Source organism: Saimiri boliviensis, chromosome 12 (genome assembly GCF_048565385.1).
Source record: "Saimiri boliviensis isolate mSaiBol1 chromosome 12, mSaiBol1.pri, whole genome shotgun sequence".
Lineage (NCBI taxonomy): Eukaryota > Metazoa > Chordata > Mammalia > Primates > Cebidae > Saimiri > Saimiri boliviensis.
Genome location: NC_133460.1, coordinates 81,129,990 through 81,147,654, shown reverse-complemented (window position 1 = coordinate 81,147,654; position 17,665 = coordinate 81,129,990). Strand labels below are relative to the sequence as shown.

The 17,665-nt window shown below is 47.4% G+C and overlaps 1 protein-coding gene across 1 annotated transcript in view; it reads left to right on the top strand.

The window, feature by feature from the left end:
- Positions 1-17,665, top strand: part of TLL2 (tolloid like 2) — a 150,118-nt gene that overhangs the window by 31,118 nt on the left and 101,335 nt on the right. Inside the window, exon 2 of the mRNA XM_003922346.3 lies at positions 2,284-2,394. Within this exon, the coding sequence (XP_003922395.1) occupies positions 2,284-2,394 (111 nt within the window). The remainder of the gene's footprint in view (positions 1-2,283; positions 2,395-17,665) is intronic.

Here is a 17,665-nt window from a genome sequence, read left to right as displayed (position 1 = left end):
ACATGTTTTTTGAGATTCATACCTGTTGGAGCATGTGTCTATAGTTTGTTCCTTTTAATTGCTACATAGTTCCATTGTATAGCTATGTCACATCCTGTTCATCCATTCAACAGCTGATGAATGTTTAGGATGTTTCAAGATTAAGACTATTATGAAGGCTGCCATACACATTTGAGTATGTCTTTGTATGGACATATGTTTCATCTCTCTCGGGATGATCCCTAGGAATTGAATTGCTGGGGGGAAGATCCCTAGGAAATGAACTGCTGGGTCTCATGATAAATTTAAGTTACTTTTTAGAGAAACTTCCAATTTTCTATAAAGGCTGTTTTCAACACTACCCTACAAGCCTCTATGGCTTGTGGCTAAATAAGAAAGGGGGATGGAGATCTGGGAAACTCCCACCTAGAAATATAAAAATGAGTGCTGTGAGGGGCATGAGTCTCAGTTCATATATTTCAGTCTGGACAGCATGGATAGATGACGTGGGTTTCAAATTTTCAAAAGTTATATTTAACCTCTGCAGAGAAATCACCACTATGTGTCAAGTACAGGGAGAAGCATGAGCCAGTTTATAGATTTTATAACATGGACAGCTTGGATGGATTATTGAGTTTCAGATTTCAAAAGCTATATTTGATCTCCGCAGGGAAAGCATCTATGTGTCGGGTACAGGGCTTGGTTCTTCATTGCTCCACAAATTTTATTCTTCTTCCTTCAATAGATTACATCGATTAAAGAAAGATTATATCTATTGCAGAAAAAAAGAAAGCCAATTTTATTGGATGGGCTGCCTTTTTCAAAGCTGAATTTTCATCAACCTTTGTTGCTCGAAGTCCTCAGCTTTTTTTTTCCCCATGTAGTTATGGGAATAGGTTAGCTCTTCCAACTCTCTAAGACTCTGAAGTTTTAGACCCTCTATTCTTTGTCATTCTTAAAAAACTTATCCATTTTTTGAGCCCGTTTCTTTCTTGTAGTACCTTGTCAAACATAGTTGATAACAACCAAGGCACACTGTCAATGTTCCTACTCCGTCTCTTCATTTGAAACCATAGCGCGTTCAGCTCCTCATTTGCCTTCCAAGTGAAGGCAGGCAGCACTTTTACCGGAGGCTTCGTCACTGCCACCGCGTAATAGACACGACTTCCTTTCAGCCTCTAGTAACAGTTTTCTTGACACCTGGTCCAAAGACAGTGGATTTTTGTTACAGAACATACTATTTCTGATAGCAGTTTCTGTATTAGTGTGGTTAAAGAGGTTGTGCTCCAGTAAATGCCCATGAATCTCAGAAGATTATGAAAACATGTAATAATATGTAATAAGTAATCCCAGAGTTCTGAGAGGCCCAGGCAGGAGAAGTATTTGAGACTGCACAACATAGTGAGACCCTGTCTCTACCAGAAGATTCTCAAAATTAGCCACGTGTTGTGTCCGTGCCTGGAGTCCCAGCTACTCAGGCAGCTGAGGTGGGAGGATTGCTTGAGCCCAGGCTTGGGAGGTTGCAGTTAGCTATGATTGTGACAGTGCACTCAAGTCTGGGCTACAGATCAAGACTCCGTTTCTCTTAAAAAAAAAAAAAAATTCCATCCTCTCCCCTACAAAAAAACAGTGTTTTCATTTTTTAACCCGTGCTACATATCCGTCCCGATAAGCCACACTGCTATACATCGTCTTTACGAGAAGCTAGGGTGATCCGCATGAACCCAGAAGAACCCTGTCTGGAACACCGCTTGTCTTCTGGGGCAGGACAAAGAGGACACAGTGAATCATGCACTAGCTCTTAAAGCGTCTGCTCACACTGAACTAGAGCAGCCTGTGTGTCCCATCCTGACACCAATGGGGCAGGGAACTATAATCTTCCCCCAGGGAAGGGCAACAAAAATTATGAACAACAGTATAATTTATCACATTGTTCATCTTCTTCTGTATCCTGGGGACCATAAAGAAGAAAAAAGCAGCTGTCTTTTTGTGGTGGTTTTGCTCAGAGCTGCCTGGAGTGAGGATAAGACAGGTGACCTTTTAAAATAACTTACAGACTTAGGATTTAGATTTTCATGGTGGTTGGCCCAGCCCCAGGGCTCTGATGCACAGAACTAATACCGGCTGTTCCTTTGCCTCTACCAGCCCTGTCTCTTAGGCTCAAGGAGAAATTTTACTGGATGGGCTGTCTCTTCCAAAGTTTACTACCCAATACCCAGTGCCCTCTGGGGCATTAGCAAGTCCATTTTTCTTGACTTTGGCGAATCCACTGTAAATTCACTCACTTATGTGTTCTCTTCCCAGCTGTCTTTTGGGGAGACATTGCCTTAGATGAAGATGACTTGAAGCTATTTCACATCGACAAAGCCAGAGACTGGACCAAGCCGTCCGTGGGGGCAGCGGAACACAGCACCGGTAGGTACTGCATCCTCCCTTCTCCTGCCCAGATAGGAGGGACCAGGGGACTCCAGCAGGGGGAGATGTGGACCATGAGTCACTGGTATTCGACCTGCTAGTCCAGTGCCCCCCTATTTGTGGAAAATCAGAAAGGTCATCCCTCCTTCTCCACTGGAGCCAGTGGAGCTGGGGCTTCCAAGTTTGCTGATTCTTCTACAAAAATCTCCATTTGCCTCTATCAGAGGGTTCAGGCTGGAGCTCCATGTTGGTTCTTAGGACTCTGGCCTCGGCGTTCAGCACTTCCAGAGTGGAGAGTCAAGTGAAATGTGAACAGGTAACCATAACACCCCATAGCAAATGTGTAAGAAACCAAGAGCAGTGGGAAGACAGAGTGCGTGGAGAAGCCTGCCTGGTGTCTTGTGAATGCGCACTCGTGTGTGGGGTCATGAAGGGTGAGTAGGAGTCCTAAGTGGGAGAAAGGACATTTCCGGTGGAAGGAGAGCCTTTTGCAAAGGCAGGAAGAATGAGGGGACTCTCTTTTTTTGAGGGACAAAGGTAAAGTGCAAGTCACTGGAGGGCAGCCTGTTAGGGTGGGCTGTGGCAGGAGATGCGTCTGGAGAAGTTGGCTGGGGTAGACGGGGAAGGGCGTGCCTGCTGAGATCATGAGCTCGGGCTTTGCCCTCTTGGCTGTAGGATTCTGATGAATAGGAGCATGACTCGCTCAGCTTGGAATCAGAGGTGCCTTAGTGGAGTCCCCTCTCCCACTGCTCTCTGCAGCCCACCAGGTGCCCTTGGGGTGCTGGGTCCCTGGCTGGCTGCTTGGGCAGCCTCACTATGCTGATTGCAGTGGGGATGGTGCTGCGGGGAGGGTTGTATCAGGCAACCCCTCTCTCAGGCTGCTGATGTACATGGTGATATCCAGGAAGATCTCTGGAACCTGGAGGGAAGTGGGTGGGCATGCCCAGGGCAGAGGCATCTCCTGAGGTTCATGAGGAACCCAAGTGGCTACAGGGACCTGCCTTCAAGGCTCCCTGCAGGGGGTGGTGGATGAGAGCTGACATTGCCAGGACCTTATGGGGATCTCATCACCGGTGGCTGGGAGGAAGGTGGAGCAGTTCCGTACTTTAGGATTTCTTTTTGGTGTCTTGTTTCATGAGTGACATTTCTTAGGATTTTTGAGGTCTCACATATGGTCTGAAAGTCTATTCACATTTTAAATAGAGTTTTCAATTATTTTTAGTACCAATATATCCAGAACCTTACTTAGGCTCCAACCAAAGGAAGCATCTTTGCATATTTCTACCACTCCATCTAATCACACTTTTCTCCCCAGTTCTTACCTGGAGGCCTAGAGAAGCTGACCTGACTGTAATCTTGTGTGTGCAGTTAAAATATTTTAAAACCTTTTTTATAGTGTTACTTAAAAATAGTGAACATCACATATCTCAAACATACAGCATGATGAACTTTTACATATGTACACGCCCATGGGTACCACCCAGATCAAGATAAGGAACATTCCAGACTCCAGAGACTCCTCACACCCCTCCCAGTCAATTCGCATCCCAGAGTAGCCACTGGTCTCACCTCTATCGCCACAGATTCCTTTTACCTGTATGGAGTCACACAGTCTGTATTACTCTGTGTCTGTCTTCTTTTATGCAACCTGTGACTGAAATTCACTCACGTTGCCGTGTTGTTCTTTTTCATTGGTGTGCAGTATTCTCTTGTATGAACGGACCCGGATTTATTTGTTCTTCAGTTGACAGACGTGTGGGCTGTGTGTGGTTTGGGCTATGATAAACAAAGCTGCTGCCATCATTCTTGGATATCGTGTTTTGGTGAACACAAGCACTCATTTCCACTGGGCCTGTGCCCAGGAGTGGGGCCGCTGGGTCACAGGGCACATATAGCTCAGCTTTAGGTACTGTCAAAGAGTTCTCTGAAGTGGTTGCCCCACTTTACGCTCTAGGTGGGGCATACTCATTTAGAAGGCAGGAGTGGTATCTGTGCAGGATCCAGTAAAGCCTTTGAGTCTCGGTGTGCCGGGTTTGGGTCTCACTGAGTTGACGCTGGCCCACTATCAAGAATAACCGGGTTGCCTCTCTGAGCTCCCCTGCTGTCCCTTGGGGGCCAAGGTTGGCAGATGGGAGTGCGAGACCCCAAAGAGTAGTGAGGCAGTGGCCAGCCACCACACCAGCTGCACGCCCAGCTACTAGAGCATTGTGCTGAGGGAAGGCTGCCTGAGGATGCTGGGGCGCAGGAAGCCCAGCAGCCCTGCCTTCTTCCTCATGCCACTTGCTCAAGGTGGACATGACCTAAGAACTTGCAGGTCTGTCTTCTCCCTTCTCTCCTGGGAGCTGATAGAGCCGATATCCCTATCAGCTCCCGGGAGAGAACACAGCGCCTACATCCCACCTGGACTTAGATCCCCCACAGGTGGGCTAGGACCTTCTACCCAGAAGGCACTGGCTAGCATCGGCAGAGCGGAGGTGGAGACGTACAAAGATGGCAGAGCCCGGAGCCGTCTCCCAGGGCCTTAGAGGAGATCCGGAGCCTCAGCAGGGCTTTGTTCCCAAAAGGGTGGTGAGAGCTTTGACTGTGGTCACAGGCTTTGGGGTCAACTGCCTGGGCTTGCATCCTTATGCTGAGCCTCAGTTTCTTCATCTGAGGCAATGCAAATAGCAATAACCCTTACCTCAGAGTAATGCCGTGAGGATGAAAAGAAAGAATATATGCAAAGTGCTAGCACACTGCCTGGCACATAATAAATGCTTAATAAATTTCATCTGCTTCTTCCTCATTATTATAAATATTTGCAGAGAGAAGATTGACCTGGGAGGGTTTGTGATTAAAGTGGAGAGTGGGGAGCTAGTCATGTCACCCCTGTGGTCCCAGCTACTTGAGAGGCTGAGGCAGGAGGATCACTTGAGCCTCCTGGGAGGTCAAGGCTGCAGTGAGCAAGATCACGCTACTGCACTCCAGTGTGGGCAATAGAGTGAGACCCTGTCTCTAAAAAAATTAATATTAAATGGAGAATGAGGGAAATTTGCTGTGTGTGTTTTTTTCTAGTGTGATTTTATGGCAAAGTGATTTTTATCCTGATCATTTTTCTCTGAGGGCCAATAGTACTTTGCATCTACCTAGAATAGTTATTTTATTGTCAGAATGGGAATATTTTTATTGTTTTTGTTGATTAAACTAATGCTGCTTGTTGTTTAAAAAAAAAAAAAAGTCCAGTAGCTCATAATTGTATAAAGTGGAAGGTGAAAATCCCCTGTTATCCCGGCCCCAAGGATCCCCGTCATTACCGGTTTGCTGGATTCTTTCCAGACTTACTGTGCTTGTGCTCAGGCTGTGCATATGCATGTGTGCATGTGTATGCGTGTGCATGTGTGCGAGTGTGTGCGTGTGCATGTGTGCATGTGTGCACGTGTGCATGTGTGCACGTGTGCATGTAACATAAAAGGGATTAAGGATTTTGCTCAATGTGCTTTGGCACACTTAACACTGTATCATGGACATCTTGTCATGTAGCACGATGTGGTCTCTTTTATCTTAATGGCGGTAGTGTTCCAATGGGCAATTCTGCCATGATTTACCTAACTAAGGCCTTATAGATAAACATGAAGGTTGTTTCCCACTTTCTCTGTATTTTTTTCCTCTTAGAAATAATGTTGCTATGAATAACTTTCTGCATGTATCTTTAAACATTTGTTTTAATTTTAAAAATCATTAAAGAAGAACCACATCTTTACCCTCTTTTCCTACTTCCAGTGTGTGGGAAGATGTCTTCTCAGATGCAAGTTAATCTCATTTCCAAGCTTTGGTAGATGCCTCTGTGTATTAGTCTATTTTCACACTGCTGATAAAGACAGACCCAAGACTGGGCAATTTACAAAAGAGAGAGGTTTAATTGGACTCAGCAGGCAAGGAGAGCTTGTGCAAGGAAACTCCGTTTTTAAAACCGGCAGATCTTGTGAGACCAATTCACTATCATGAGAACAGCAAGGGAAAGACTCGCCCCATAATTCAATCATCTCCCTTTGGGTCCCTCCCACAGCACTTGGGAATTATGGGAGCTACAAGATGAGATTTGGGTGGGGACACAGAGCCAAACCACATCACTCTGTTTCTTTTGTTGGAGGGTAGGGAGAGGGCTCAAGGGGTGAGGTCTGAGGACGTCGGGGGAAGGGCCCAGAACCCTGCCCTGCCTTGCAGCCCCAGAGCCCTCCTTTGCCTGTTTTTTTTTTTTTGTTTTTTTTTTTTTTGAGACGGAGTTTCGCTCTTGTTACCCAGGCTGGAGTGCAATGGCGTGATCTCGGCTCACCGCAACCTCCGCCTCCTGGGTTCAGGCAATTCTCCTGCCTCAGCCTCCTGAGTAGCTGGGATTACAGGCACGTGCCACCATGCCCAGCTAATTTTTTGTATTTTTAGTAGAGACGGGGTTTCACCATGTTGACCAGGATGGTCTCGATCTCTCGACCTCGTGATCCACCCGCCTCGGCCTCCCAAAGTGCTGGGATTACAGGCTTGAGCCACCGCGCCCGGCCTCCTTTGCCTGTTTATTCTGTGATCTTGGAACTGCTGTTTTGGCTGCAGAAGGAAACCATGTCAGTTGCCCTAGAGGTGATCTAGTCAGCCTCATTTGCTAGATGTGCCCAAATTTGGTCAGTAGCAGAATCAGGACTAGAACCTGGGCTTCTCAACTCCACATTTGCTGTGTCTTCTACTTTACCAACCTGCCCATGATATTGCCAGCGAGAGGAGCCAAGAACAAGTGTGCAGGTGCTCATTCTTGTGCTGTCACTTGGAAAGTAGGCTGGAGTATTTCTGTGCCAATGGTGAGCCAAGACTTTATGCCTGGGTTGGCTTAAGAACCCACTTAGGGTACTACAGTGTCCACAAAAAGCCACTGACAGCTTTAGGATTCATAGCAGGAAGCATGTCTTCTGTTCACTTGGGGCCACAAGCTGTGTTGATTTCATGCCAATTTGTCTCCCTGCCTCTAGTCTTTCTTACTCCAGTCTCCTCCCTGCTTATCTTCCTGGCAACCTTGTGACCACCGTAGTGGGTCCTCCCAGAATCCATGTCTACCTGGAAGCTCGGAATATAATCTTATTTGCAAATAGAAATAAGAATGTAATCTTATTTGCGATCTAATTAGTTACATTAATAATGTAATCTTATTTGCGATCTAATCTTATTTGCGATCTAATTATTTGTAATCTAATTTGCGATCTCAACTAATTAGATTTAGGGGGGATCCTAAATTCACTGACTGATGACATGCTTATAGGAAGAGAAGAGGGCACAGAGAGAAGGTCACATGAGAACAAAAGCAGAGATTGAAGTGATGCAGCCACAAGCCAAGAACACCAGGGTTGCCAGGAGCCACCACAAGCTAAGCAGAGACAAAGGTGGATTATTTCCTCCAGCATTTGGAGGGAGTGGTACCCTGCCAGCACCTGGGCTTCAGACTTTTAGCCTCCAGGATTGTGAGAGAGTAGAGGTCTGTTGTGAGCCACCTAGTTGTAAGCTGTGCGGCAGTCCTAGGAAACTAAAACAGCTGTGCTCTTTAGAACCTTCAATAGCTTTCCCTTGGTTATTAAAAACATTCCTTGGACAGACTCTTAAGACACTTCATGCTATGTCCACAACCGACATATCCAGCCTTTCTTCCCATTCCTGGTCCTCCAGCCAAATGCAATGATGTGCCTGTGCAGGCCCTGAGTTTCCTTCCTTATACCTTCTGTTCTAGCTGGTCCCTCTGCTCTAAGTCCCCATTCAACAGATAAGGAAATGAAGGCTCCGAGAAAGGCTGGGTGACCCATTCAAGGCTCTTTACTCATCTTTACCCAGCTGCATTCGTGATGCCTCTTTACTCTGCACGCCTCCCAGCTTGGGGAGATTGCCTGGGTAGATGGTGCTATTAAAATTGGCCTCATTTTTCGCTTGTGATGGAGAAAGCTGCTATTTCTCCCCCATTCTCTGATAGCCCTTGCCATGGGGCTGCTGGAGGATGAGGCAGCCGCATTTTGAATGTGTGTGGGGGCAAGGAGACAAGAATGGATTCTTCAGGGAGAGAAAGTCCTTCTGTGTGCATTTTATTTGCAGTGAGAAGAATGGGAGTCCTGGGCAGGCTTCAGCCAGGCTGTTCTGTGAATGGGGCCCTTGAATTAACATTGCAGAGTTTCCTAAAGCTGCTAATCGGATTAGCTGTGTAGTGAAGGAAGTACTTAGCGGGAGACACACACAGACACGCACACAGGAGCGCACATACTTTCCGGCCTTCTTGCGTCTTCTTTGATGGGACAGTGGCCGCACCTGACAGCCGCATTCCTGAGTTCCTGAGTTCCTAGGAACGGGGCTGTCAGGTTAGCCACGTGAGATGTGGGGGAGAAGCCTGTGCGGCTGATGCTTTGAATTTGTGTGTGTTTGTTTGTTCCCTAAAGAGTCCAGGATGTCTGCGTTGGGCACGTCCATCTTTGCGAATGTACCTGAAGAGGAAATCTTGTCCTGCAATTGTCTCTGTCCGAATAATGGATCTGATTTTTTTTCGTTCGTTTGTTTGAGACAGAGTTTTGCTCTTGTTGATCAGGCTGGAGTGCAATGCGTGATCTCAGCTCACCCCAACCTCTCACTCCCGGGTTCAAGCAATTCTCCGGCCTCAGTCCCCCGAGTAACTGGGATTACAGGCATGTGCCACCATGCCCAGCTAATTTTGTGTGTGTGTGTGTGTGTTTTTTTTTTTAATATAGAGAGAGGTCTCTATTTTTAATAGAGACAGGGTTTCTCCATGTTGGCCAGGCTGGTCTCGAACTCCCAACCTAAGTTGATCCTCCCACCTCATCCTCCCAAAGTGCTGGGATTACAGGGGTGAGCCACCCACCGTACCTGCCTGGATCTGATTTCTTGATGCTTATAATGTAGATTCTGAAAGGGAAATTGTTTTAATTACTTACTGGCTGATGTTTCCCACCTCATCTATTCTGAGCCACTGGGCCATGTCCATCTTTATTTACGAAATCACCCTTGCTCTAAATCCTCACTTCCTAAACTCCTGCCATCTGTGTAGGATGTCTACATAACCCCAACGATTTGGGTATCCAGTTCTCTGAGACATGTCCCCTGTCTGGACCCTGTCTCTGAATCACGGGGACTCTTTTTCTTTTCTTTTCTTTTCTATTTTATTTTACTTTGCTTTTGAGACAGAATCTCTCTGTTGCTGAGGCTGGAGTGTAGTGGCATGATCTTGGCTCACTGCAACCTCCATCTCCCGGGTTCAAGTGATTCTCCTGCCTCAGCCTCTCAAGTAGCTGGGATTACAGGTGCTCACCACCATGCTCAGCTAATTTTTGTATTTTCAGCAGAGACAGCGTTTCACCAATTTGGCCAGGCCGGTCTTGAACTCCTGATCTCAAGTGACTCACCCACCTCAGCCTCCCAAAATGCTGAGATTACAGGTGTGAGCTACCACACCCGGTCTTGTACTTTTTCTTTACTCACAGACCCTTGGGTTCCTAGAGTTCCTTTCTGTACTCTGTCCATGACTTTGAGTGGCACACATTACTCTCGTGTGGTATCAGTGTCCCCATCTGATCACAGAGGCTGATGGAACCACATTCTAATTTCTTTCAAGCCAGTTTGAGCTCTGGATTTGAGCACTGGTGTTTCAGGCTAAAGAAAAGAGGAGAACCAAAGGCTATCAGGCATTACAGGGCTTGAGGTAGGCATAGAAGACCAATGCATACCCAAGAGATACCCAATGTCCAGAATCAGAGAACTTGGATTTAGGATTTCTGGGCTCTACTTTCCAAGGTTTGAGGTGCTAAAAAGAAATCCAACATGTTTCTGTTCCCAATATATTTTAACTTTGAAGCTTTTTTTGTTGTGTTTTGTTTTTTTGAGACGGCGTTTTTTCTGTCACTCAGGCTGGAATGCAGTGGTGTACTGCAGCCTCAAACTCGGGTTCCAACCATTGTCGTCTCAGCCTCCCGAGTAGCTGGAACCACAGGCATACACCACCATGTCTGGCTAATTTTTGTATTTTTTGTAGCAACGAGGTGTCATGTTGTTTCCCAGGCTGGTCTTGAACTCCTGGGCTCAAGCAATCCACCTGCCTCAGCCTTCCAAAGTATTGGGATTATAAGTGTGAGCCACTGCATTTGGCCCAATTTTGAGGCTCTTGAAAGATCTTGTAGGTAGGGCTATGATTTTCAGCCTCTACCCTTGTGGAGACATTCCCCAAGCTTTGTAGACTTGGCTTCATTCTTTCACTAATTTTCTTTTTGGGGTAGAAGTGTTACTGACTACCAAGTGTACAAATGAGAATGGGTGGCGGGTGGGGGGCTCCCTGTGATATCCTGCAGAAGGGTGATGTCTCAAGTTTATGAATGAATGTCAGGCTGGATTCTTGCTGGGCCAGTTCATTGGATTGAAGATTGTCTTCTCTCACATCATGCATTGCCAAGTGCCATCTCTGAGAAATCTCAGGGCCTCTGCTGCCAGGGCCATAGGTTTGGAAATCTGGAGAGACACAGGGGCCCATCAGGAAGCTCTGTTACACACCCGCATCTTTCTACCGTCTCCAGGAAAAGGTCCAGAGACGAAGGTCCTAGTGGCTACTTTTCTCTAAGTATGTTGTGCTTGACATTTTGAGATTCACATGTTCTGATGAACATTATGAACCTTCTCATAGGTACACACACACACACACACACACACACACACAGACACACACAGACACCGACACAGACACACACACACATTTGTGCTTGCAATTTTCAAATTAAGATCCATGGATCTCTGGCCGGGCGCGGTGGCTCAAGCCTGTAATCTCAGCACTTTGGGAGGCTGAGGCGGGTGGATCACGAGGTCAAGAGATCGAGACCATCCTGGTCAACATGGTGAAACCCTGTCTCTACTAAAAATACAAAAATTAGCTGGGCATGGTGGCGCGTGCCTGTAATCCCAGCTACTCAGGAGGCTGAGGCAGGAGAATTGCCTGAACCCAGGAAGCAGAGGTTGCGGTGAGCCGAGATCGCACCATTGCACTCCAGCCTGGGTAACAAGAGTGAAAACTCCGTCTCAAAAAAAAAAAAAAAAAAAAAAAAAAAAAGATCCATGGATCCATGGATCTCAAGTTATGAAGTTTTGAGCCCAGTCCTGTCTTTGGTGTGCTTCCTGCTGTTGGAGCTGTGCCTGTGGGCATCAGAACCTTGGAGGCCTGCCGTGTGGGAAGACATGGGTGTCGGAGCCCAGCAGGCCTAAATTTGCGTCTGTGGCTCTGTATTGATTAGCTGTGGGACTAGGGGCAACTCATTCCTTATTTGTAAGATGGAATAATAATACCTGCCTCACAGGGGGCATTAAATAAGTGTGATAGGTAAAGCACTTCTTCCAGGGTCTGACACCAAAAATAATAACAGCAATAGCCCCCCTTTGCTGGCTCTCTTGTCTTCTCTTCTCTCTGGCCCACTTCTGTGTCCCAGACCCATGCTCCCTAATATCCGAGTCTCTTGGATTTCTTCATTCTAGCACTCTTCCAGAACCTGCAGGGGACTCCGGAGCTGGGCCTGCACCAGTGTGCTCTGTCAGATGCTTGGATTTAGATTCTAACCAGCACATGGTAAATTTCTGAATCAATCTCTAGCATAAAGACTTCCCAAGTGGCTGGGCGCAGTGGATCATGCCTGTAAATTTAGCACTTTGGGAGGCCAAGGCAGGTGGATCACTTGAGGTCACGAGTTCGAGACCAGCCTGACCAACATAGTGTAAACCCTATCTCTACTGAAAATACAAAAAAATTACCTGGGTGTGGTGGCATGTACCTGTAATCCAAGCTACTTGGGAGGCTGAGGCAGGATAATTGCTAGAACCTGGGAGGCAGAGGCTGCAGTGAGCTGAGATCGCACCACTGCACTCCAGTCTGGGCAACAGAGCGAGACTTCGTCTCACACAGACACACACACACACACACACACACACACACACACACAGACTTTCCAAGTTGTCCTGAGCCACACTGTGGGGTCATCACAAAATTGGCCCAAGAGGGATCTGAGAATGGACTCCATGCTGGTTCCTCTTTAGTAGTAACAATAGAAGAATGAGAACAACTACCATTCATTGCGTCAGTTATGAGCTAAATGCTCTATAGACGTGGTTTCATTTAATCTTCATACAACAGCTCTATGTGGTAGGTACTACTAGTACGTGTAGGTGTGGAAATGAATTTTCAGAGAGTAAGTAAACTGTCAGTGAGCACACAGCTAATCATTGGCAGTGCCAAGAAAAGGACTTTAGTCTTTGGAGTGTCCGAGGCCCTGCGTTTAGCTCCTACACTCCATTGCTTCTAGAAACAGCCACCAGCATCACTTCTAACCCTGTTCCCTTGAGCCGCTGAAGACTTAGGCTCTCCATCACTCCCCTTGAGAGGTGCTGGGGTGCACAGGATGAGTTCTGCAGGCTTATGGGGGCTAAATCTCTTCCTCCCTGCTATGATTTATTCAGCATCTGCCCGACCCATCAACCAGACTGGCAGAAGGAGTGACTTGTCTTTGTTTTTGTCCTTGGCCCTCCTTCTACTGTTCCAACATCAGACTGGGCACATCAATGGTTCCAGACAAACACGTGTGAAGTGTGGATGGCGCCAGGAGGCTTAGGACTGCCTGGTGGTCTTGCCTGCTCTCCTGTTCCCTACTCCCCCATGAGGCCGTCAGGGGTGGGATGGCTTGTTTGAATGTGTGATGCCTCCCATCCCCTGCTGGAGATGGGTACCAGCAGCAAGAGAAATTCTCAGGCTCAGGGGTGGAGCCCTGAGGCTGGGCAGGCCCACATCGCCTTATAGGGAGTATCTGGAAAGCACACCCTTTAGCTACGTGGTCATTAGCTTTTCTTTACGGGGCCCTGTGTACAGATTCTCAGATGGAAAATGTGGTTCTTAGGTCTGCAAGCCAGGGAGAGCTTGCTGGGGTCCCCATACACTTTCAGCCTTTCTCTTCCCAGACCTTCAGGGCTGTCCAGCTGACCCTCGTCATCACCCTGCCCCGCCCACAGGACTTCTCCTTGGCTCCCACAGGTCAGAACTTGATCTTCACATGCTGCGCTCCTAGCTATCATTCTCCACACTCTTCCCTGGGATCTACCCACAGCTCTGCTGCCTCTCTGATGCCAACTTCATGATTAGAATTGCTTTCTCTCTGTGTTTCCTTCCGTCATGTAAAATATGCTAACTGAGGACCTCTCTGTGCTCAGCACCAAGGATACAGCAGTAACCACTTTTTCTCCCACCATTAAGGCGATTGTGTTTTTACGATGGGAGTGATGATGGTCATGCTCTGGGAACACTGGAGGAATAGAGCAAGTTGGAGGGTGGGGTCTGGGATCAGAGCCCCCACTGGAATGGGGGAGCCACTGGCCTCCCATGTCAGGCAGAACCCGCACCTATGGGGAAGGCCCCAGGTGACGGCTGTCACCCAGATGGGAGGCTGGTGGTGAGGGGGTCCAGCCTGGGTGTACAGGGCCCCACCAAAGGCAGAGCAGAGGCACAGGCACAGGGAGACTGGAGTGTGTGAGCCAGAGACCCAGGCAAACCCCATCAGAGAGGCTGTAAACAGGCTTCTTGTTCCATGCTGGGAGCTCAAAAGAACAAGGCAAGAGCCGCTGGTTCTCGTAGGAAGTAAGGATTAAGGAGGAAAGCAGAGAGCTGGCCTGAGAGAATAAAATGGCAACAAGAGTCAGAAATAATACAGAAATCCGTAAGTCAAAATCAAAGCCAAGGTCAGAGTCAGACCAGAGGAAAAGGTAGTGTGCTGCTGAGACCCTCATGTGTTGAGTCCAAACCTCTGAAATCCCTCTGACAGAGGATAGGGCTGGCCCCAGAGCCAGGGCGGGGCTCAGCCTGCAACAGCAATCAGCAGGTGCTCATGGAAAGGAGCGGGATGTCAGCACAGGAACTGGGCGCAGCCTGGCAGCTATTCCACCCATAAAGTTGTGAATTTAGTAAGATGATTTGAGATGATAAGGAGGCATCTGATAACATGCACATCTGTTCTTTGGGAAGGAAAAAGAATGTAGCATAAGGAGTCAATCATCTCATTCTCCGGGGCCTCATTCAGGGGCTGACTTATGCCTTGGATTGAAGCCAGAGTTCACTGAGAACCTGAAGTGTTGGGAAAAGCAAATTCACCTTTAAGTTAATTTTTATTATGAGTGTGTTTGTCAGGATTTGGAGAAGCTGGGCTAGGAGTCTTCCTCGGGCCGTGGTGGGGTACAGGGCCAGGTGGGGCAGAGATGGTGCCTCCTCTTGAGTGTCCATCCAGGGAGTGGGTATCCTCATGAGCCAGGAATCTTGAGAGCCTGAATCAAAATTGGGAGATGAGCTCGAGAAACTGTGACAAACAAGAGTTTAGTACCTGACGTTCTAGCCAAGCCTCGTTTAGTCGTGAGATACAGAATCCCACTCAACAGAGCTCAAATAGAAGACTGTCTTTTAAGAGTATATTCTTAAAATGAAATAAACCCTGTTAAAGGCTTTTTATTTATGTAGCCTCCGATACATTTTTCCACTATAGTGTCGTAGACAGAAAAAATGTTTCTCACCATGACTTATAAGAACACTGTGGTGAATTGTTTTTTACAAAATAAAAGATCTTTTATGGCCAGGCATGGTGGCTCACAGCTGTAATCCCAGCACTTTGGGAGGCTGGGGCAGGAGGATCACTTGAGGCCAAGAGTTTAAGACCAGCCTGGGCAAAAAAGCAAGACTCTTGTCTCTACAAAAATAAAAAATAAAAATAAATAGCCAGGTGCGGTGGTGTATACCTGTAGTTCCAGCTGCTAGAGAGGCTGAAGTGGGAGGACTGCGTGAGCCTGGGATTCCTAGGCTGTAGTGAGCCACTGCACTGCAGCCTGGGTGACAGAGGAAGACTCTGTCTCTAAAAAAAAAAAAACCCTCTCCCAAAGCCCTAAAATTTTAAACTTAGCATCTTCGTTTTTATAAAGCTGTATACATTTGCTCTTAAATTTCCTAGCCTCTTTTTAGATGGGTCTACTTTGCTACAGCCGGAAACTGACCTTTGTTGCAAATGCATTTGCTACTCAGTCTTGTTCTTACTGGGCATAATAGCAAACTAAACTAATTTTTAATAAAACCAGCACCACAATTCTTAGGGTCACCTATAGCACGATAGACCTTGAAGATGTTACTTCACGTTGGGGGACCTCGGTTTCCTCATCTATAAAATGGAGTGTTGGACTCAAAGCTTCCTGAGGTCCAAGAATGGGTCCTTTGGTTCTTTTGCCAAATTTCCCTGAGTGTAATGGGGACTGGTTACATGGTGTCTGCTGCATGCACTACTGATTAGACGACCATGATGTCTTGGTTCCCCTTCCTTTGATGCCTCGTGGAACTTCAGAATAGTCTGCTTAGATTATATCTAACCAGGAACCTTCCAGAGGCCCACTAGTGGTGTTGGCAGAGATGTGGCTGTGACCTTCCTTTATCTCTTCTTAGAAAACAACAGACAACAGTGGGCTGGAGAGAGGAGGGGAAGGATGCCCAGGCTGCATGAGGAATGGGAAACCGAGCCCCCGACAAGTGGGCCAGGCCATGAGGGCCGAGGACACAGCCTGAGGAGCCTCAGTGGGACCCTGCTGGTGTGAGTCTGGGATTAGGCTCCCCCTCTCGGTAGCCAGTGCACGATGGCCCAGACAAAGCTGTATTTCTGCTGGAGATGTTTATATACCAAGGTCTGCAGGTCATTATTTCTGTGGTTTCCAAGAAGAACCAGAGAGAGAAGGTGATGATGGTGGTGGAGTTGCCATTGGAATCTTGTCTGTGTTCCAGTCATCCGATTTCTCTTTGGTCCTCTTTAAGGAGCCGTGTTTGCCCCACAAACACTGAGGAAAGGCCCTAGCTGGCCTTGGCACTGGGCCGGTAGACTTGGTCCCACATACCTCTAGCTCTTGCTGCTCCTTGCTTTCTGCTTCCCAGGTTCTCTGTCTCCTCTTTCATCCCTGGACCGTGGCTGCCATTGCCCGAGGAATCCTTATCTCCTCTGACAGTGGCATCACCTATAGGCATGGCTTTCCCATTCGCCCTCAAGGGGGCGGTCCTGCGTGGTCAACTCACCAGCCAAATCTGGTCTGCAGATGTGTTTTGTTTGTTTTGCAGTGCTTACATCTTTTTAATTTACTACCAACATTTAAAAATCAGACTTCTCATAAAAATCCAGAACTCTGGCTTCTCTTGAAAAGTTGGAAGATTTGGCCACACTGGTCCAGTAAACCCACATGGCAGCAATCAACAGAGTTGCATAACAGTGAGCTGCACTCCATGGTGAGCCCCAGTCCTCACCACCCCTGTTCATCGTCACACCGAACCCCGTTCACTCCAGTGCTCCTTGCCTGCCTCTCCCCCTGCCAACTCTGGGTATTTGAATGTGGACACTGGGCCAGTGAGTAAGAGGCATCACCTTGGGTCCTAATTTAGGTCCCACGACATTGGTCAAGGCTGCTTTTCCTTTCTTCATTAAAGGAAATAGCATCGATAGAGCTTCAGCTATTGCTGGGTGGCCTGGAAGAAGGTCCTTCTTCTGGAGCCTCTTTTCTTCTTTTTGTTGTGGGTTCAGTCTCTGTCACCTGTTGTAATACAGATGCTCATGTCCTAGGCACTGGATGGCACTGGGGTAGGGTGGGACACAGAAAACGCAAACAGAGGACACACAGCATTTTGCATGGAAGGGTTATGGTCTTGCACATGTGTTAGTATCAGACAGGTTCTTCCGGCCCCAGCCAATCAGTGAGATGGGACCACCTTAGTAGGTATTAACTTCTCTAAAACAAGGGGGCCATTGCATTTTACTGACAAACGCCAGCCCCCAAGAAAGCACTGGTTACTTTAACCTCTATTTACCGACATTATCTCTTGAAGTTAAGGTCTCTGCTCTGCAGTTCTTTAACAGAGCCCACATCTGTCCTGCAGAGGTAAGGACAGGGGGTGAAGTTTTTTGCTACAATTTCTGCCTCTCTCCTTCAGTTCCCCAAGAGAGGGCTGGAGTTGATCTCCTCCTTTCTTTGACCTCCTGAGTTCCTTCCTACTCTTCCTATAACTTAACAAGTCTGGCTTGCCTTTTGAGATGTCTGTAAATCTTCACTGGATCTATTTGCAAAATCCTTCTAAGATTTTTGTAAGAACAAATCAGTTAGTGAGAAAGACTAAATCCCTGAGGGTAGGCAACCCTTTCTGCTTATCAGACCTCAGATTTAAATTCAGCGTTCAGTC